Genomic DNA, 21,726 nt, shown 5'->3' with positions numbered 1-21,726 from the left:
TCCAAAGTACTGAAAGGGAAGAGAATTTCATGATAAACTTTGAGTTCCTTTTAAATTTGCTATAAAATTTTTTTAAGAGGTATAGGCCTGCATTAAGAAAACTCAGTACATAATAATCATTGTCTAAGCAAATATACTTGGAAACAAAGTACAAAATAATTCACTGCAGATATTTTGTAATAATGCTTCCTCACCATTCCCTTCTCATGGTTAATAATTTTTAAGGATAGAAGGCAGTTGTTGATCCATATTACTGAACAGGGAAATCCTCAGTGATCCTGGTAGCTCTTCCCCTGCTTATAGAACCACCTTCTCCCATTTGCAGTTCTTAATAGCAAGTTAATCTAAATGGCACTCTTAACCTTTCCTACCACTCAGTATAGGGCTTCTCAAGTGGTTCAGTGGTAAAGAATCCACCTGTCAATGCAGGAGATGCAGGTTTAATCCCTGGGTTGGGAAGATCTCCTGGAGAAGGAAATGACAACCCACACCAGTATTCCTGTCTGGAAAATTCCATGGACAGAGGAGCCTGGAAGGCTACAGCCCACAGGCTCTCAAAGAGTTGGACACAACAGAGCACGCACACACGCATGCACACACATGCCACTCAGTACAGTTAACATGAACATTTGTGCTACAATATCTGGTTCAAATTCTGGCTCTGCTACCTACAAAAAATAAGTTGTCTAATCTATGTGTCTCAGCATTAGAATAATTAACAGTACCTTCTCTTTCACAAGCAGCAAAAGATTAAGTGAGTTAAGCCATAGAAGCACTTAGAGCAGTTACTGGCATACAAAAAATGCTCGGTAAATGTTCAATTTATTCTTAAAGCAAAACACAGTAAGTTGTCACAGGTATCCTCGGACATTAGCACACCACAAGACAAGAAACATATAATACTTCTGTAATGAATCAAGGAAGGAAGGAAAGTCATAACACATATAATTGTCAACAAAATGTGTCCAATTTGAGGAAAATGTATGCACTCTGGGTTGTAGGTTTGAGCATATGTGAGGGTACATTAAATTTACAAACTATGTGGCACAGTAGTAAAGAATCTGCCTGCTAATGCAGGAGACCCCAAGAGATGCAGGTTTGATTCCTGGGTCAGGAAGATCCCCTGGAAAAGGAAATGACACCCAACCAACCCTTCTGACAGCCTTCAGATGTAGGTGCTATTATTATTCTCATTTTACAGATGAAGAGAACTGAGGCACAGAAAGATGAAATAAGGGCAGAGAAGTGTAGAAGTCTACAGTCCACAGGGTGCAAAGATTCAGATGCAGCTGAGCACAGCAAGAAGTATGCAACCAAGAGTCTCACTGAACATACATTCTGGCTTGATCAATATCCAGACAAAGCTGAGACCAGAGAGCATCTCCATCCTCAGATGCATTTACAAGCCTAATTTTGAAACTATAAAAAACTGTATTATTAGAAATGTTAGTAGTAATAATTTTAAAATTTGACAAGGCAGTGCAGAAACACGAATTTCTCAGTGTGCTCAGCCACTAGAGCACAGCTGCTGTACACTGCAGCTCCTGCAAATCTAAGTGGATGCTCACTGTTCACCATGGTCAGCAGAGAGAGACTTGCTGACTAGCTCCACCAGGATATCGCAGACAATGAGACTGCCACCAGAATCATTAAGTATTTATTTTGTCTTTCAGAACAACTGACTTAATTGAAAGATTTTGTCTAACACTATGAATGCTAGAATACCTCAATTAATTCTAAAGATTATAATTATGCTATAATTTACTATTATTCTGCCTTACATTATCTGAACTTGTATAAATAGTTTATTGGCTCAAAAAGGATCCAATTTTTCTGAGGGTATCTAGTTAACTCACTTCTTAACATTCATATACACTGTTGATCTATTTCCTTAGTTAACTCACTGTCTAAATATTCATATTAACTATTAATCTATTTCTTTAATTAAATACATCTCTTAGTTGTTTTGAATAGTAATTTAACAGCTTTCACAATCATCAATCATTGCAACACTTTACTCTTGTAATAAGTAACAATAATAATAGTAGATATTTATATAGCTGGCCCCACTCTACGTGAAACTCTTGCACACCCAACCAACTCTTCTGACAGCCTTCAGATGTAGGTGCTATTATTATTTTCATTTTACAGATGAAGAGAACTGAGGCACAGAAAGATGAAATAACTTGCCCAAACTAGTAAATGGCAGAGCTGGGATTTGAACCCAGAACACTGGCTCAGAGTCTCTGCTCTTAACCACTCGACACCCTGCCTCTTCACAGCAGAAGGAAGAGGAAGAGTTAAATAACAGGCTGTAGAGAAGTACAGAAAAACAAGAAAACAGCACTTGCAAAAGCTTTTCTTGCAAACCAGAAAACAGCACTTGCAAAAGCTCAGGTATGGCTTAGGAGCTAAAGAAAGGTGCTTGGGAACAAGAAAAAGGGCCACGTGGTAAACATGTGGAGAAGGCATAGGCGTGTTGAACTTGAGGGCTCTTTGGGGGTCAGACCACGCAGGACTGCGCAGGTCAGGGCAAGGGACTGAAAAAGGACAGGAAGCCACTGGGGGTAGGGTCTTAGTGGGAGCATGCCAATCAGAATGACAGTGTGAAAGCCACTTTGGTGTGGAACAGGCTGATAGAAGCTGAGAATACAGGGAGCACCCTTAGGAGCTCTGGTGAGAGAAGAGACAGCAGTAGCTGAGACTAAGGTGGTAAGTGGAGATGGTAGATATAAAAAGGTACAAATCCTCAAGGTAGAGTGACAGATTGCATTCTGGAGAGACAGGGGGTCAAGAAGAAGGAAATCTCAAGAATGACTCCTAGGTTTCTGGTTTAGGCAACTGGATAAGTGGTGATGCTGTTCTGAAAGACAGAAACACCTAATGAGAATGGGGGCTTCCCTGGTGGCACAAACGGTAAAAAAAAAAAATCTGCCTGCAATGCAGGAGAGCTGGGTTCGATCCTTGGGTTGGGAAGATCCCCTGGAGGAGGGCATGGCAACCCACTCCAGTATTCTTGCCTGGAGAATCCCCATGGACAGAGGAGCCAGGCAGGCTACAGTCCATGGGGTTGCAAACAGTCAAACACGACTGAGTGACTAAGCACACAATGAAAATGGGGTCTGCAGACCTCAGTTCTGGCCACATTGGGTATGAGGAGCATTTGGGATGTCAATGGGGAGGTGTCCAAGAGGCGGATGGACACACGGGCCTAGAACCCGTATTGAAGGTTGGAGCCAGAGGTATATGTTTTGGAGCCAGGAGATAAATGAGAATTCAAGCTGCAGGAATGCCTGAGACCTTATAAAGAGACATCAGACACAGAGAAGAGGGTCTAAGGCAGAGCCCTGAAGAACTCAACATTTTAAAAGAGCAGAAAGACAAGGTTGAGCCTGCAAGAGAGGAACTGAGAAGCAATAAGCAAGCCAGAAGAGTGCAGAAACACCAATGGGAGGTTGTGGTTAAGTGGAAATCAACACAGGCATACCTTGTTTTATTGTGCTTCACAGAGTCTGCCTTTTTTGTTTGTTTTTCACAGAATTTTCTTTTTTTTAAACCTTCTATTTTTTTTTTTTAATTGGAGGATAATTGCTTTACAATATTGTACTGGCCTCTGCCATACATCAACATGAATTAGCCACAGGTATATATATATCCCCTCCCTCCTGAATCCCCCTCCCTTCTCCCATGCTATCTCACCCCTCTAAGTTGTCACAGAGCACTGGGTTGAGCTCCCAGATTCTGCCTTTTTAACATATTAAATATCTGTGGCAGCCCAGGCTAGCAGCACTATTTTCTCAATAGTATTTTCTCACTTGATGTCTCTGTGTCACACTTTGGTCTCGAAATATTTCAAACTTCATTACTATTATATTTGTCATGGTAATCTATGATCCAAGATCCACAGATATTACTACTGTAATTGTTTTGGAATGCCACCAACTGCACCCACATAAGACAATGAACATAATGAATGCTATGCGTGGTTCTGACTGCTCCACTAACTGGTCTTTCCATCTCTCTCCTTCTGGTGCCTCCCTATTCCCTGAGATACAATGATATTGAAATTAGGCCAACTAATAACCCTATAATGGCCTCAAAGTATTCAAATGAAGAGTCAGTCAATATGGCAAGCTTCATTGTTGTCTTATTTTAAGAAACTGCATAGTCACCCCAACCTTCAACAACCACCACCTCCATCAGTCAGCAGCAACAACATCAAGGCAAGACCCTCCACCAGCAAAAAGATTATAACTCACTGAAGACACCAATGATGGCATCTTTTAGCAATAAAGTATTTTTAAGTTAAGGTATGCACATTGGTTTTTTTAGACACAATGCTATTGTACACTTAACAGACTACACTATAGTGTAAACGTGATTTTTACATGCACTGGGAAACCAAAAACCATTGTGTGACTCACTTTATTGTGATATTAGCTTTAATGAGGTGGTTTGGAATCAAACCCACAGTATCTCTGAGGTATGCCTGTAAAGTCAAATGTTCTGAGAGATCATGAAAGTTGCAGACTGAAATATCTGTTAGGTCTGGAGACATGTGGTGACTGTTACAAGGGGTAGTGAGGACAGAGCCAGACCTGGAGTGAAGTGAGGATGAAATGAAGGGGAAGCGAAGGGAAAGAAATGAAGAAAGAGTGAACACAACCCCGAAAAGGAAGGTAAATGAGAATGTAGGGGCAATGAGAGGCTTTAAACAAGAGAGACTTAGCACATATAAAATGCTTATTGGAAGACCAAATTTGGGGGGAAGAAGGTGAGTATGTCTAAAAAGGAAGGAGCTAACTGAGATTTCAGTGAAGTCAGTAGGAAATAGGAACCAAAGGCTGAAGAGGTTGGTGGAGAGATGGCACCTCTATTTTACCATGAGAAAAGAAGCCCAGGAGGCAGGTGCAGGCAGGTTTGCACCTTTGAGAGTGTGAAGTTCCCATCTGATGGCTCCTAATTTCTCTGTGACATAGGAAGCAAAATTGTACTCAGAAAATAAAAGAGGAGGTGTGAGTGTTGTAAGGATGGAAGAAGGAGAAAGTGGGAATCAGTGTCAGGGCTTTGAGGGGACAAGAAGAACTGAATTGGTCATTGTAGTGGGTGGAGGGGAAGAGTGAATCCAAGAAACAGGCATTGCCGGGCAGTGTTGAGGGCTCATTTCAAAATGTGGTGATCAGGAATTTACAGGAGCTCCCACCAGCCCGGCTGAGGGACTTGTAGTACTCAGTCTGTGGGTGCAAGTAGAGAGATGGCAGATGGCTATCAGTTGTCCAGGAGGTGGATTCTGCTAGCAAGGTACTCATAGATCCCAAGGGCAAGGGTACTAGAAATGGACTAAGGAACTAAGCTCCATGAAGAAAAGAGGGAAGGAGGGACCAGAAGAAAATAAAAGGACAAAACTTGGGGGTACTGATGAGCGAGAGAGAGACTAGTTACAGTATAGGCTGCTGCTGATTTGAATTAATTAGTTTGATTATTCATTAACACATTAAGAGCAATCCTCTGTGATATGACAAAAGGCTGAGCTTCCTGTTCTATGAAGATTTCTTATAAATCTTTAAGAAAAAGACCAACAACCCAATGGGGAAAATGAATGAAATACCCACTTAGCTGGAGATTCATCCTCCAGGGGGCCCAGGGACTCCTCCGCCACTGTGGTCTCTTCCATGGGGGCAGTTGGGTCCGTGTCACTGCAAAGCGGCAAGAACCAGTCTAGTCACACAAATCTGTTTACATCAATGCCCTTCTATATTCAAGACAGAAAAAAACACTTCAGTGTCCTTTCTCCCTCAAGGAATTAATATGCACATACAAGTAACCCACATCAAAATGAAAAGAGAAAAAAATGCTCTTAATTGCTAATCCATATAAATTATTTCCAAAAATGTAAAAAGTATTTGATAAATACAAGTTTTTATTGATGGACTAAAATTAAAAACAGATTGGAAAGGACCAGAACAACTATTCAAATCTGTTATTATCCTAGGAAATTCCAAATATTAACAGAGATCATAAAAATTCTTAACATGTAAGTGTTAAATGACTTATAATAGATAAGAATATGCCATATCAAACTTTAACAAATGGCAAGAAAGTGGAAACATTCCATAAAAAGGAATGTGTAGGATTACAAAAGCTGGTGATACCAGAAAAATAAGGCTTTGAAACATTAATTTATATACCATCACATCTAAATATACAATCTACAGATTAGAAATTAGAGCACAATGAAAAACAATTTGAATTTGAACTGCATAATCTTAATTTTTACATTGATATTAATCCTATATGAATATTGCTTTTTAAAAACGTTTTAGCAAAAGAAATTTCATTCTCATGAAACTCAGAGGGGCTGGCGGGTTACAGTCCATGGGGTCACAAAGAATTAAACTTGAATGAGTGACTAAGCACATGACTGGACTATATCATGGTGGCAAATCAAAATCTCACTGTATTAAGTAAGAATTTAAAGTCTTATGCTACAAAAAACATTCAATTACAGATTATTATCACCTAAGAGCTTTGACTTTATAACTCACAAACCAATCCAAAATAAGTGCCATGGGGTATGTGTCATTTTAACATTGGGACATACCATCTACTAGGAGCACATTTTGGTCACTTCCAAGGCCAATACTTACCTCTTAGAATAAGTAATCATTTGGAGCCAAAATGATTTTAAATTGAAATGCAAACTGAAATGAGGTGGTAGTATTAAATAAGGTGGTAAATCAGATGATTCAGAAGGTACTTGCATATTCTTTTAAATATGTTATCACAGTAAAATAAAACAAAATGAAAAGATCTGTAAACATTTAACAAGTTTCTTTTCAAGGACAACACAGATATGCAGTGGTAGTAAATCTAACTTTACATTTGCTGTTATTTTATACATTTATTTTTAAGGATAAAAATTTAAGAAAAATAAGTTTATGTAAAAAACTTAAGTTCTTCAAAAGAAGAAAGGTGGAAGTCTTGATCTCCTCAAGCCTTCAAAATTGTGTAAAGCCTGCCCTACAACACATCCTAGAGCAACTCAATCCTCATATTTCCCTGCAGCCCTGAAATGACAGAAACAGCAGAACCAAGTACCTCTCCTAAATAGCAAAACCGGTACAAATCTGAGATACCATAAAACCTCAGAGAAATGCCAGATTTGAACCTCAGGTGAAACTTGTCATTGAGCTTGGATCTGCAAATAATTTTATAAAATCAAGATGCAATATACATAAAAACTTTGGAAGGTCACAGAGAAATAAAGTATAGAATATCCGAGAATTTAAAAAAAGCAATCTGACACATAGGTAAATATACAGTGCCACGTGCTTGGGACATCAACAAATATGCAAATTTTCTTGGCTAAAATAAGACAAAAGAATTTTGAAAGTGATTTCAAATCTAACTACAACATAGCAAACCTGTTTTCAAAAGTTATCTCATGAAACAAAAGCTTAAATTCAATTTCCACATAAAAGCACACAAGTATAAAGACACCACAAGCATACACAGAGGACATAATCTTCAAGACAGGCAAATAAAGGTCCAAATATTTCCATTTAATTGCAGGTTCACAGAAGATACATATTTGCACCATACCTGGTATCTTTACCTGATCCCCAGGTGCGAACTCCATATCCACCCATGTTGTCTTCAGTTCTGATTGCTCTAGACAAAGAAAGAATATTACCTTAAACTAGAAACTAGTCTCCAGTCAATCTCCAAATTAGAAAAGTTGATCAGAAAAGCTGTCCCAGGATCAGCTCCCTCAGGAATAATTGCATACTAATATAAAGTCAACTAAACATTAACACACAACAGATTCACACCATTAATTACACCAACATCTTAAAGAGAAAATAGCATTACAAAGAAACTTACATTTTATCATTCCCACCGTATCTCTCAAATTCTCGTTTCCCTCTCTGGTCAAAACTGTCAAAAGTTCTGTTCCCAGGACCACCTCTGCCTCTGCTTCGCATGCCCCCTCTTGGGCCTCCACGTCCTCTCAGTGGTCTGTCTCGATCAAACCTGTCAATTGGTCTAGGAAGAAACGAGTACCATAAAAAGTGGTGAACTGAATTAAAGAGCTAAGGCATTTTTTTGGAGGAAAAAAAATTCTAGAAGTTCATTATGGCTATAGTATGTTGGAAAGAACTTGTGGCTTGAATAATAAATTAATAGTTAAATTTTACTGAGCACATACTACCTTTGACACTGTTGTGCACTCCTGGCATACAGTTTATTAATTATAACTAGTGCCCACAGATGAGGAAAATAGCTGAAGATGATGTCCTTGTTGTTAAATCCAGTAGCCACTTCTGTCTCTAGGTCATTTGACCCCTATCCATCATTTGATACTGCCAACCATTAGTTTTCCTCTGTTCTTTCTGGCTTCTCTTTCCCTGCTTGTCCTTAAAAAGTTAGTTTTGCAATAGGTAACATCCAAACATTCACAAGGTACTCATCCTGCTTCTTGGGCACCCAATTGGACTTCTCAGAGCCAGGCATTGCAGTCACATATAAAGAAAGTTTCCACACCTTGTCTTTTTAAGGAACATGTCTTGGATACCATTCTTCCGGATACCCACCCATTTGTCTTTAAGAATATCAGCATTCCCACCTCCCCACTCCTGCACACACCATCCTCATCTCTATGCTATTGATATGCGACCCCTTCATGTGCCCCTGTGTCTCTCGGGGGTCTCTCTGATTCCAGGTCATAAAGACAGTTACTTCCTGGACATTTCTCCATGTCACCTCATGTCCCTGAAGATACATGACCAACACTAACCAAGGGTTAGCGTTGTGCTCCCCCTATGGTCTCTAACTCACATCACAGAAGTACCCAAGCAAAGAATCTGCCTTTTCTCACTCTTCCTCTGCCACACCGCCTAGATCCAGGGCCTGACTGCGCGCTTCTCCTCACTCTGTTCTCTGCTACCGTCTGGTCACAGTCACTTTTTATGGGGACTTGTTTCTCCTCCACCAGACTCAAAGCTTCTGCAGGAAGAATCTCATCATCTTTTTCATTGTTAAACCTTAGTTTAATAAGATACATTATATTTTTTTAATTTGTCAAGACTTTGAAAAACACTGAAAGCAACAAATTACTTAGTGAAATCTAGTGACATCAGTGGTTCAAACACCAGAACCGGAGATGTATTCCAGTCTACTTTTAGGGCTGAAAATATTACATTAAAAAGCTACTATAGATCGTGGATAAAAAGACACAAAATTCACTATTCTCCTTACTCAAAAAGGTGAAAAAATACAGAAGCACTGATCATTAACTTTATGCCAGTCTCTTTCAAGAAACATCATCCTAGATCAGTTTCCCAAGTTGGCTTTTTCTGTCTCCCACCTCCTCTGATCAAAACCAAAATTTTAAACAGAGACTGTTGCAGAATCTGATTCCATATTACAGTAAATATCTAAAGCAGAGTTCTAAAACAATAATAAATGAAAAGTAACAGTAAGTTCTTAACCAGGAAGCTGGACGGGGCCATAAAAGGAGTCTACCTAAAACTGAAAGGAAATGAAGCGTGAAACCATATGTGGAAAATAACGCCAAGAGTCAAAGTTAGGTTCAAATGTACATGAAATCTAGATCAGATACTGATAAAATAACAAATTCATTAAAAATAGGATAATAACTGAAACTGGTCCCCAAAACAGCTTTATGGTCTGGTTTATTTTAATCCCTTAAATAATTTTCCTTTATCCCACAGGTTTACCCCACCTCCAACCCCACCTCCGAATTAAATGTATTCTCAAGTGCTTCTTTATCATTCCCTTCTTATAAAAGACATCCTCTATTTTTTTATAGGTTGGTAAGCATTGAGGAATCCTGGACTTCGCTTAGGAAGCTTTATTGTGACATACTCACAAACAAAAAGAAAACAATATTGCACCGGGCCAACCGTCCCATCCCACTTTTCAGTTCAATTCAGTTCAGTCACTCAGTCGTGTCCGACTCTTTGCGACCCCATAGACCGCAGCACACCAGGCCTCCCTGTCCCTTACCAACTCCCGGAGTCTACCCTAACTCACGTCAATTGAGTCAGTGATGCCATCCAACCATCTCATCCTCTGTTGTTCCCCTCTCCTCCTGCCCTCAATCTTTCCCGGCATCAGGGTCTTTTCAAATGAGTCAGCTCTTCGCATTAGGTGGCCAAAACATTGGAGTTTCAGCTTCAACATCAGACCTTCCAATGAACACTCACGACTGATCTCCTTTAGGATGGACTGGTTGGATCTTCTTGCAGTCCAAGGGACACTCAAGAGTCTTCTCCAACACCACAGTTCAAAAGCATCAATTCTTTGGCGCTCAGCTTTCTTTATAGTTCAGCTCTCACATCCATATATGACTACTGGAAAAACCATAGCCTTGACTAGACAGACCTTTGTTGGCAAAGTAATGTCTCTGCTTTTTAATATGCTGTCTAGGTTGGTCATAACTTTCCTTCCAATGAGTAAGCGTCTTAATTTCATGGCTGCAGTCACCATCTGCAGTGATTTTGGAGCCAAAAAAAATAAAATCTCTCACTGTTTCCAGTTTCCCCATCTATTACATCCCTGTAATCTACTCTCTTACCATAGTCCTAATAAGTAGACATGAGTACAGGTTTTACAGGTAAAAGGAATGAAGTTCATGGAAGGAGGAATTGGGAGTTAATGTTTAATGGGTATAGCTTGGGAAGATGAAAAATTTTCTGGAGATGAATAGTGGTGATGGCTGCACAACAATTAGAATGTATTTAATGCCACTGCACTGTACACTTAAAAGTGGCTAAAATGATAAAATTTCATGTGATGCATCATCATGTGTGCATGTTCAGTTGCGTCCAACTCTTTGCAACCCCATGGACTGTAGCCTACCAGGCTCCTCTGTCCATGGGATTTTCCAGGCAAGAATAGTAGAATGGGTTGCCATTTCCTACTCCAAGGGATCTTCCTAATCCAGGGATCAAACCTGCATCTCCCGCATTGGCAGGCAGATTCTTTACCATTTTACCACAAGTTTTAAGGCTCCAGGAGTTGGTGATGGACAGGGAAGCCTGGTGTGCTATAATCCATGGGGTTGCAAAGAGTCAGACACAACTGAGTGACTAAACTGAACTGAAAAAGTTTTAAAAATTCTTCCTGGTGAGGAAGGAAAAAAATTTAGACATCTGAGTAAGTGATTCTTTTAGGACTGGAGCTGACTTTAAATGACCAGAAGTAAACTGCAGAAAGAGCCAAAGAAAGAATCAAACTGTATGGAGACAGAATAATTAGACTAATTTCCTAATAGTCTGTTCTAAGAGTTTACTTAAGAGTTCATCATTTGGAGACTAAAGAAAAATTCTTACTGCATTAAAAACAGTAGTTGCATTCCCAGAATACATACAAATGATACAGCTGATCTCTGTACCTAAGCCACATGACACTTACTTGCAGCACCATCTGTGGCTATTGCTTCTATGTGAAAACTATATTCTGCTCTAGGGGAATAAAAATCCATGCCACTAAAACTCTGGGTTAAGATTATCAAAATCCTATAAACAATAAACATGCCCAATAAACATATATAAATATCAAGTAAACGAAGATCAAATTTTATCATACTGAAGCCTACAGAAAGTGCTATGAGAAATGCTCTTATAGATTACTATTAACAGCAACAGAATAAACTGACATGTCACTACTATGGTGATTTGTCACTATGTATTAATAGTCCCCTCCAGTTTTTGTTTGTTTCACACTACAGGTACCAATCCAACCTCACACTGAAGTACCAACTGGGTCCCAGATTTGGATACATGATACTCAGTGGAGAACCACTGCTTTAAGACCCTAACTGGGATTCCTACTTTAAGAACTACATCTAGGAAAGGCCCTATATGTATAAAAGGCTGCTCACTGAGTATTATTCATGAAGCAAAAAGCTGAAAGCTGAGCAAAGATCTAACACTCATGGAATAACTACATTATAATACTCCAAACAAAAGATCATAACAGAACCATTAGAAATGCTTACCAACACTGTCCATGACATCATCATTAATGACTTCTACTTGTCAAGTGGAAAAGAAAGAATATATAGTACTCAGTGTATATGCACTGATGAAGAGTTAAACAGTAGCCATTTCAAATGGTAAAAGAGGTGGTTTAAATTTTTTTAAATTTTATTCATTTTCCAAGTTTTTTAAAGTGACTATAAAACTATTTTTATTTAAGATCTTATGGCTGTTTATCAAAAGAAAAGTATTTTTTAAGAAAAGAGGAAAATTATCTTTTCTGATAGTGCAAGACTTCACAAAAAATATTTTCAAATTTCCTTGAAAGTAAACATTTCCTACATATTCCTAATATGATACACTGGGAAGGACATAAGACATCACACTTCTAATGTATCCCTGCCAAAATGCAGAAACTTTTCTCATGAGGAAATAGCAGGGAAAGTCAAATCTGGACTGTTCTACAGAATAACTGGTTCATGTTCTTCAAAAATGTCAACTCCATAAATAAATGAAAAACTAAAGAGCGTCTTAAGACTAAATGCAATACACAGAACCTCTCTGGCGATCCAGTGGTTAAGAATTTGCCTTCCAGTGCAGGGGACGTGGGTTCAATCCCTGGTCAGGGGGAACTAAGATCCTGAACAAAAGCCATGGGGCAACTCAGCCCAAATGGAGAGCCGGTGCACTCTAGAGCCCACGCTCTGCAACGAGAAGCCCATGTGCCCCAATGAGAGAAGCCCCCGTGTACCACAACAAAGACCCAAAGCAGCCTAAATAAATAAATAAGTAAATGCAATGTACATTCCTGGATTCTGAACTGATTTTTTTTTTTCTTTTGCTAAAAGGATATTAATAGGACAATTGGTACAGTTTGAGTAGTCTACAAATTACATGATTCAGATAATTAGATAATAAGTGTTGTATTAATGTTAATGAGTTTGATAACTGTACCATGTTTTTAGGAAACATTCTTGCATCTTACTCTCAAAAACCAAAGAAAAAAGATGTGTGTGTGTGTGTGTGTAACAGAGAGAGAAAAGGAGAAAGAAGAGGAGAGAGGAAGGGAGGAGTATGATAAAGAAAAGGTGGTAAAAAGTTTTTGGAGAATCTGGACAAGGATACATGGGGATTTCTTATACAATTCTTGCAACTTTCTGTAAATCATCCCTCAATAAGGCATTTTTTTCATGTTAATATATAAGACTTACCCTTTAAAAAAATTCACAATTTTTCTACTAAAAAAGCTGGAAACTTGAGCTATAATTTCTTTATTTCCACAGAATAAATCCCTGAAGTAGGGGGAAAATACACAAATGCTTCCCCAAATAAGCAGCTCTGATCTAGAAGGCTTTCTGTAAGCAAGCAGACTACAGTCGCTGCATAGCTAATTTGAACTAATCACCCCAAAAAAGCAGAATTAAACCTTTCTCTTGCCTTCATCCTCTAACATGGTGGCAGATATACCATCTCTGTTTTGAATGTGTAATGAAATACGTAGTCAAGAAGTAAAAAGACTTTGGGAACAACAGATCCCTTGACGTTAAACTGTACACTATTCTAGTCTCTTTTAGCTTTTTAAACTTTCTATTCATTTAAATGTGATTCACAAGTAGTTTTGTTTTAACCTAAACCCAGCGCTATATAGGTTTAATAATTAAAAACTTGAGGCAGCAGGTATCCATCCTGTTAATGCTAAGCATAAGACATTAAGAACTGCTTCCTGTGTTCAGGTGGGTATGATAGCCCATATACTGCCACATTACTTGGACTGTATCAGCCTGAGACCATCTTCCAGGTCAGAGCACTCTCTAGAGAAGGCATGGAAGCCTTAAACTGGCATCACACATTCTATCAGTTTTTTGGTCAAATTTCATCATAAATTTGTTTAAATTCATTAGTGGCCCAAATTAGTTCTACTAAATCAAGAACATAATTATATCCCTGGCCTAAACTTCAAAATTTAGCATACTCCTGTAGAGTTTGTTATGTCTTTCAAAGTTATCAATAAGTTATCCACTTTTTATTTTGTAATCATTTCCTGAACCAATGGAAGATCCTTCATGTGTTACCTAAAGCAGTATGATTTGTTACTTAGATTGGCAAACTAATCCCAGGACTGGCACCACCAAAAGTTTGCAAAGGCTCATAGCCCTCTGAAAATCCTTCTGGTTCCTCCAACCCTCCAGGCTGAGGTCTGCAGTACCTACTTTTCGTCCGTAAACTTCTCAGGTGTAAAATCCGTCTGCCTCTCGGTGTCATAGGGTCGATATTCCCTGTAGGATCTCCGCTCTGCTCTATCAAGTGTCACCTCTGTCCCCCGGCTATCACTCCATCCTTGCTGCTCCCCTCTTCTGGGAGTTCGCTTCTGGCCTGAAAGGGAGAAATCAAAGGGAAGAACTAGAACCCAAAGTCTGCAGCAGCACGTTATTACAGGTACTTTAAAATTTCACTTTTCTAGAAATCAATGTCATAGGAAAATTTGGGAAGTTGAAAAACTTCAGAGAAGAAAAATAGTTGCTGATACTACTACTGCCTAGAGTTGTCTTTTAATAAAACTTTGACATTACCATTGAAGCATATGCTTTCCCTTATGTCCAAGAAAATATGATAAGATAAACTATACCAACTAAACTACAATTAAAAGTGTCTCACAATGACTTTGTGATAGCTATTGAAGATATGTATCAACTACATTTCACAAGAGCAGCTTTATCAAAACATGGTAGTTAAGATCTTTCCAGAAAAGTAAAAGACAAATACCCTGTATTTGGAATCCCACCTATAGTTTATCATTCATTACCTAATAAAGTTTTCATTTTTAAATAGTTTGTACCATTATTATTTTTCTCATTTGAAAACAGATTTTCCTGATCTTTGATGGGATTTATACATTTATAATCACACTTCTCAAATATGAGGCCAAGTTGGTATTTGCCAACTCTTGTAAGAGCCGGCCAGCATTTGAAGGGGTATCTCCTGTCCATGGAGAGGCCAGCACTGAGGAGGCTGGGGCTGAGGCCACTCCAGTCTTCTCTGTTCTTCCTTTCTCTTCTCAGTTTTGACACTTTAAAAATTTTCAGCAGAGTCTATGTCTTAAGGCATCTATTATTTGGCAAATATTAATGTATTATGAAGAACATTGTTACTTCTTAAATAATCTTGCAGAAATGTGTTTATTCTTTCCTTGTATACATTTAATAGGTGTCCATCTCAAAGATTATGTGTAACTTTTATTTTAGTAGCTTCACTTTTTCTTGGTATAAGTCACCCTTCACATTCATTGTATGGTTTTAAAAATATATTAAATGTATTTGAATTAATGGGTATTATTTAAACTACTGGGTTCCTTTCTAACTTAGGAGATACTCATGACTCTTAAGGAATATATGTTTACCTGTATTCTATTTTCTCATTTAATATTTTCTATCAAAAGTTTATAAAGGGGGCACATGTAAATATTAATCTAGTTTCAATAGCTTACTGATCTCATTTTAAAGCAAAAATCATGTTTGCAACATCACTAACACAAAACTGTACAATTTATTATTACTTGTTAGTTAATTACTTGAAATGCGAAATGTTGCACAACAGATCTAAGTTCAATCTTAAGTTAATGTCCCATAACCTAGGAAATGCACAAATCTGATTTTAATCCTGAAGCCACAATCTAAACTTGTGACATGTTTAGGATACAGGAAAGATGTTTCATAAATAAAGCATTATGCTTTTATTTCAGAAACAAAAGAGAGACCAACACTCATACCCAGATGCCCAGGAGTATGCAAAGCCATATCCAAGGGCACACATGTTACTAAGAGAGATCAAATTTGGAAGAGGTGTTTAAAATGTAAGGCAAAGTTAACTAACAAGTTGAAAACTGTAATATACTATGACATAATAGCCATCAGCAAGTACCTCAACAGTAATAATACTTTTCCCTCAATGTAAAAAGTTATTTTAATACAGTTTCAAATTTCCTATCCATAACCTATAACTTAAAATATACTAAATAGCTCCACTTAACCAGAGAATTACTTAAGAGCTTATTTCCACCTTCCAGTTTTCAAAGTTATTTTTAAAACTGTATCAATTAAATTTGGAATTCATCATTCAAAACTTACAACGACATTTGCTACATACTTTATACTAAAGCGTCTTCCAAAGTTTCTGTGTATAAGTTGAAAAGCATTAAATATGACCTGGCAATTTATTAGAATAATTATCAATACCCTGCAAACATTTCATTTTCCTTCCAAAATCCAAAAAACAAAGATAATAGAGGTCTAGTTTTTCCCACAACTTACTACTAAGAGATCAGGACTGCAGCTGAAGCTAGTCGTTCTGTGCTGGATCAGCAGCTCCAAGTGGATAATGCAAACACTGAATTTCACTAGCCCTTTCAAAATAAAAGGCTGGCATATGCAGTCTGATCACTGATCTAACCCCAGCCCACATAAAGAGAGAGAATACTGTAAAATTTACAGCGCAATTTCCCTGAAATAAAATTGAGCTTTGACTTGGAGAAGTTCTGAAAGGCCAGGAAAAGCAAAGCTAAAACAGCCTCTGAAGACTTAAAGAATAATTTTTTTGAGCAAGGGTCTATATTGTTAAATAGTGAAGGATATTAAAAATCTATTTCTATGGAAAATCTTATGATTTTCACATCCTCTTGTGACTAATGTTTCTGTTATATGTCAAACTTGTTTTGACTTTGTCTCTTGTCTACACTAAGCATTCACTTTTAATAGCCAAATAAAATTAAAATTTTTGAGTGTTAGAGAAGTACAGTCCATATCAATTAGGGCTACAAAACCTTGAGAGGGTAGCTCTCTAACACTCATTACAGATAAATTCAGTACAGTAACTGCACAAATGGAAATTAATGGGCTGTTCGCTCCTGAAATAACATACCTGACAAAGAACTAGAATTACAAAACTTCCATTCTAACTACAAAATTAACTAAAGTTCTTTAATACATATCTCACAAACCAGATCACCTGGATTATAAACAATTGACAGAAAAAGTTATTAACGTACTACATTATAATGCTAAGTTTATTTATTATGCTAAATGCAGGTTGCAACTGTTTATAACATCTGAAATTTAGGGGAAAAAAGAAGTAGCTCTATGCACTTATATATGTAAATACAAAGTGCTAACAGTAAGAAAAGTATGGATTTTCACTTCATACACTTTTGAATTGTTTAAAATACACCAAAAATGCATGACAATTTTTACTAGTACAAAAGTTAAAAAGCAATACATTAACAGAGAGAACTAAATTCCATTTCTCACTAAAAGATAATACATATTTTCACTTGTTAAAAAATAAAGCTTAGCCTGTCCCAATTCTTTTATTACTATGATATTTATCTAAATAGATTTAAGAGAAAAATAGAACATATACAAAATGTACAACATATCTCAAGTCTCACTCACTGTTTAAATTTAAGGCTCATATATGTACTTGCCTACCAAGAAATCTTGGGATATCCCAACAGCATTTAAAATAATTTTCAATATTTTATTATAACGACTTAATTTTCTGATTCTCAAGAGATATTGCTGGATTGAACTTTGTACAGATAAAGGTAAACATTACCTAGCTGCCAAAGTCAAGGCCCCAACACTCAAGTCAGGAATTATTCTCTCAGGACTGGGCTGACAATTTTTATCAAGCAAGGAACATGCCAGTAAAGCCGAGTTGAACACACTGCCAAACATTGGCAGGAGGTCGAGTCATGGATCTTAAAACTTTTTTCGGAAACCTTAGCACCACTATTTTATTTTTGGAAAACAGAGTCAACACAGCTAGAATCTTGGAGGATTTACCACTGAAGCAGTTCAGGTGAGAAACGACTCTTAAGCACCATCCGTGCCTAGATGCAGTCAGTAGTACACCAAGCTTTCCACTGGCCATTCTGGCTAAGCAGGGATTGGGGAACTTGGAATATTCTTGTTGAAAAGGTTAAAAACGTTTTTCTTAAAGCAGCCTGAGTTAATGACAAGTTACACAAGCCATCAACACTACTTGCTGTATTGAAAACCCGTGCGGGATGACTGTTGAAAGCCACCGTAAGGGAGATGGATGGGTGAAGGCACAGAGCTTGGAAGGCTCCGGGAACCCCGCGTCAACCCCCGCCGCATTCTGCTCGCGTCCCTGACGTCACAGCCCACCCCCGCGGTCACCCAGGCCTTCCCTCCATCACAGAGGCCCCAGCTCCTCACCCCGGCGATCCTTCGCATACACCGAGTTCTCGCCGCCACCCCCAGGGGCCGGTTGCGCCCTCCTCCATTCCCCCTAAGAGGCGCTCCCCTCCCTCCCCACGACGCTTCTTTTTGCCTCCCGACGTGAATCTTGCAGAGGTTGGGCTGGAAGATGGAGAAGGTCCCTGCTAGTTCTAGATCTGAGAGCTCTGGGGTAGCGACCCTAGTGTTCGCCCTCATACACCACCCAAGAAATATTCCTCAACTTTGCCCAACTTGTAAAGGCTCAGTCCCACCGTTTAGAAACCCCCTACTCCAAGTCTGCACTCTCCTTCGCCCCCAAAAGGGACTGGGAAAGGCCAGAAGGGGCGTGACACTCCCCCTACCCTGTCCTTTTTCCCCACCTTCCTCGGCCACTGGGACCCTCAACTTCGGTCAACTCTTCCCAGCGCCCCCTTCCCTTTCTGGAACAGGTTCCAGCGACCCCAGTCTCGCAGTAGCAGGTCACGGGGCGGCTGAGGAGGGGTGACCTCCATGACCCCATTCTCCTTCCCCTCCAGCCCACCGCGCCCACCCTGGGACACCCAGGTGCCGGGCTGGGCGCGCGTACCGGGCGGCTGCGGGCCGCCCCCTGGGCTGTCTGGCTGCTGCGCGCTGGGGGCCGGGAGGCTCTTGCGCTCCTTCTGGGACTCCCTCCGGCCGCCGCCCGCGCCGGGTCTGTGGCCGGAGGCCCCAGCCGGGCTCCTGCCGCCGCGGTTGCCAGCCCCGGCCGCCGCCGCCGCCGCCTCGTCGCGCCTCTTGCGCTGCAGCTGCTGCTGGCGCCGGCGTTCGGCCTCGCGCAGGATGTCGAACGGGTCAGACTCATCGTCTAGCAGCTGGTGGAAGCGGTTGGCCACTACGCAGCCGAAACTCTCCTGCATCGCGGCGCCTGCGGCAGCCGCAGCCACAGGACTTCCCAGAGCGCCCTTCATGCCGCCGCGGCCACTGCGGGCCCGCCGCGGGCAGCCCACGCGAGCGAGTCTCAGCGAAGCCGGCGACGAGGACCCATCCTACCCGCAGCTACTGCCCTCCCAGCCTTGCCCTGCCCAGTCCCGTCCCTCCCAGCGCCCGCCCCCGCACCGCCGCCACCGCCGCCCGCCTAGCTGCTTCCCACCAGCCAATCAGCGCACGAGGGCACGCCCCCTTTCCTAGCCGGCCCGCCTGGAAGCCCAATCAGAGGCTGGCTGCTGTCACGTCAGGCGACCTCTATGCCCCGCCCCACGACTCAGCAGGGAGGGGCTGGACCCAAGGGGCGGAGCTGCTGGGAGGAGCAACGAATCGTGTGGTCCAGGCTGCGGGCCATGCTGGTGGGTCACGGCCGTCATTCGTGTTTTCTCTGGGACTGGGTCCACATTTATCATCGTCCACTCTTCTCTAAAGTGTATATGTTGATTCGACAACTATATAGTGTACACTTACTATGTGCCAGGTGTTATATTGTAGGAGATACTAGTTCCCTGTTTCGGAAGATCTTAGTCTTCAGGCAAAAAAGTGCCCTGAAGGAAAAGCACAGACTTCTCTATGACCTACTTAAGAAGCTTGGAGAGGCTTTCTCACGGGAATGACGGTTAAGCTGAGATATGAAAGATAACAAGGGCCAGGAGTAATGGCAAATGCACAAGTCTGAGGTGAGGTGGAATACAACCATTCAAGCTCAAAGAAAACCAGTTAAATGAATTGCTAAGAGTTGGGGAGTTGGCGTCACCGACGCGATGGACATGAGTTTGAGTAGGTTCCGGGAGTTGGTGATAGAAAGGGAAGCCTGGCATGCTGAAGTCCGTGGCGTCTCAAAGAATCGGACACGACTGAGCGACTGAACTGATTGAGGAGTTGGGGAAGGGCCTTATTTTGGTCTTTATTCCAGGAGCTGCTGCTGCTGCTGCCAAATCGCTTCCAGGAGCAGCGGGAAGCAAATTTTAAGCATAAGCATGTGTTTAAAAAGGCCAGCTTAGCTGTAACGTAAAGAACTATGTTGGTGGGAGGTCAAATTGGATGCAGGGAAACCAAGCTGAAGATTCCTGCAGAGCTACAGGGAAAAGGTGATGATAGTGACTTGGAGTAGGATACTGTCAGTGGAGGTGAAGAGAGTAGTAGATCCAAGAGCTATTTTGGAGGTTATATCAACAGGACTTGATGATGCACTAGATACAGCTGGTGAGGAAAAAGAATATGATGACTCCTGTTTTTCTGGGTCTTACAACTGGAATGGTGGTGCTATTCACAAAGAAATAAAGCATTAGAAGAGACCACTTTGATGAGAATCATAAGTTCAGTCTTAGATGTGTTGAGATTTAAGGGTTTTTTTTTTTTTGGTTTTGGTTGTTTGGTTGGTTGTTTTATTCAGTTGAGGCCTTGAAGTTCAGAGGAGAACATGAATTGGACTTTCTCCAAGAATTCTTGCTTAGGCACTCATGGAGACACTTTTATACATTGCCTATATTACAGCTCTTCCTTTCCCTCTTACACTTTCCCAGAACTGTATTTTGTTGGTGCATCAGGTAGCTGTTTGCCCCATTGGGGAATTGAGCCCTTTTCCAGCCTCAAACTTGATTAATCTTAAATCACTCATTGTACTACCATTCCCCTACCATGGTTGCTGTAGGAATAGGCTTTTGGTGTAAATCTGGCAGGACAGACCTGAGGGGAAGTATTCTGGAGAATTTCTTAGAGGGAACATTTTGTGTGTGTATGGGATCTGCCATCTTTCCACTTCTGTACTTTGGTCCTTGTTATGTGAGGAGGACATGATGCCTCGAGTTGCTTATCCTTACTGTGACTATGAAGATGATGAAGATGGCAGAGCAGAAGGATAGAGAAAACCTAGTCCCTTGATGCTGTGGAGCTGCTGACTTATCAGAATCAGTAAACTTCCTACCTCAGACTTATGTAAGGCAGTAAATGGGCTTCCCTGGTGGCTCAGATGGTAAAGAATCTGCCTGCAATGCAGGAGACCTGGGTTCAATCCCTGTGTTCAGAAGATCCCTGGGAGGAGGGCATGGCAACCCACTCCAGTATTCTTGCCTGGAGAACCCCCATGGTCTGAGGAGCCTGGCAGGTTGCAGTCCATGGGATCGCAAAGAGTCGGACATGACTGAGCGATTAAGCACACACACACAAGGCAATAAATGGTCTTTATTCTAAGAGCAGTGGGAAGGAAATTTTAAGCATAAGCATGTGTTTGAAAAGGCCACCTTAGCTGTAATGTGAAGAACTATGTTGGTGGGAGGTCAAATTGGATGCAGGGAAACCAAGCTGAAGATTCCTGCAGAGCTACAGGGAAAAGGTGATGATAGTGACTTGGACTAGGATATTTTCAGTGGAGGTGAAGAGAATAGTCTTCACCTTTAAACTAGTCTTAGTTGTACTAGTTTCTTGCATCCAAAAGCATCCCATTATAGCATCTTGCTCAGATGCAGCATTACCAGGTTTGACTTTCCTTTAATAGCAAATGGAAAAGGAACCCTTAATCT

General features: G+C 40.5%; 1 protein-coding gene across 1 annotated transcript in view; it reads right to left on the bottom strand.

The window, feature by feature from the left end:
* The window catches only part of HABP4 (hyaluronan binding protein 4), a 35,243-nt gene extending 15,924 nt beyond the window's left edge, over positions 1 to 19,319 (bottom strand). Inside the window, exons 1-5 of the mRNA XM_081523422.1 lie at positions 18,828 to 19,319; positions 14,216 to 14,378; positions 7,885 to 8,046; positions 7,603 to 7,671; positions 5,613 to 5,696 (exon numbers count right to left, since the gene is read on the bottom strand). Coding sequence (XP_081379548.1) covers positions 5,613 to 5,696; positions 7,603 to 7,671; positions 7,885 to 8,046; positions 14,216 to 14,378; positions 18,828 to 19,188 — 839 coding nt within the window. The 5' untranslated portion in view covers positions 19,189 to 19,319. The remainder of the gene's footprint in view (positions 1 to 5,612; positions 5,697 to 7,602; positions 7,672 to 7,884; positions 8,047 to 14,215; positions 14,379 to 18,827) is intronic.
* Between the last annotated feature and the right edge of the window lie 2,407 nt (positions 19,320 to 21,726).

Source organism: Giraffa tippelskirchi, chromosome 1 (genome assembly GCF_054371585.1).
Source record: "Giraffa tippelskirchi isolate mGirTip1 chromosome 1, T2T-mGirTip1v1.2.pri, whole genome shotgun sequence".
Lineage (NCBI taxonomy): Eukaryota > Metazoa > Chordata > Mammalia > Artiodactyla > Giraffidae > Giraffa > Giraffa tippelskirchi.
The sequence above is the reverse complement of the archived record's forward strand: the minus strand, read 5'-3'. Positions and strand labels throughout refer to the sequence as shown.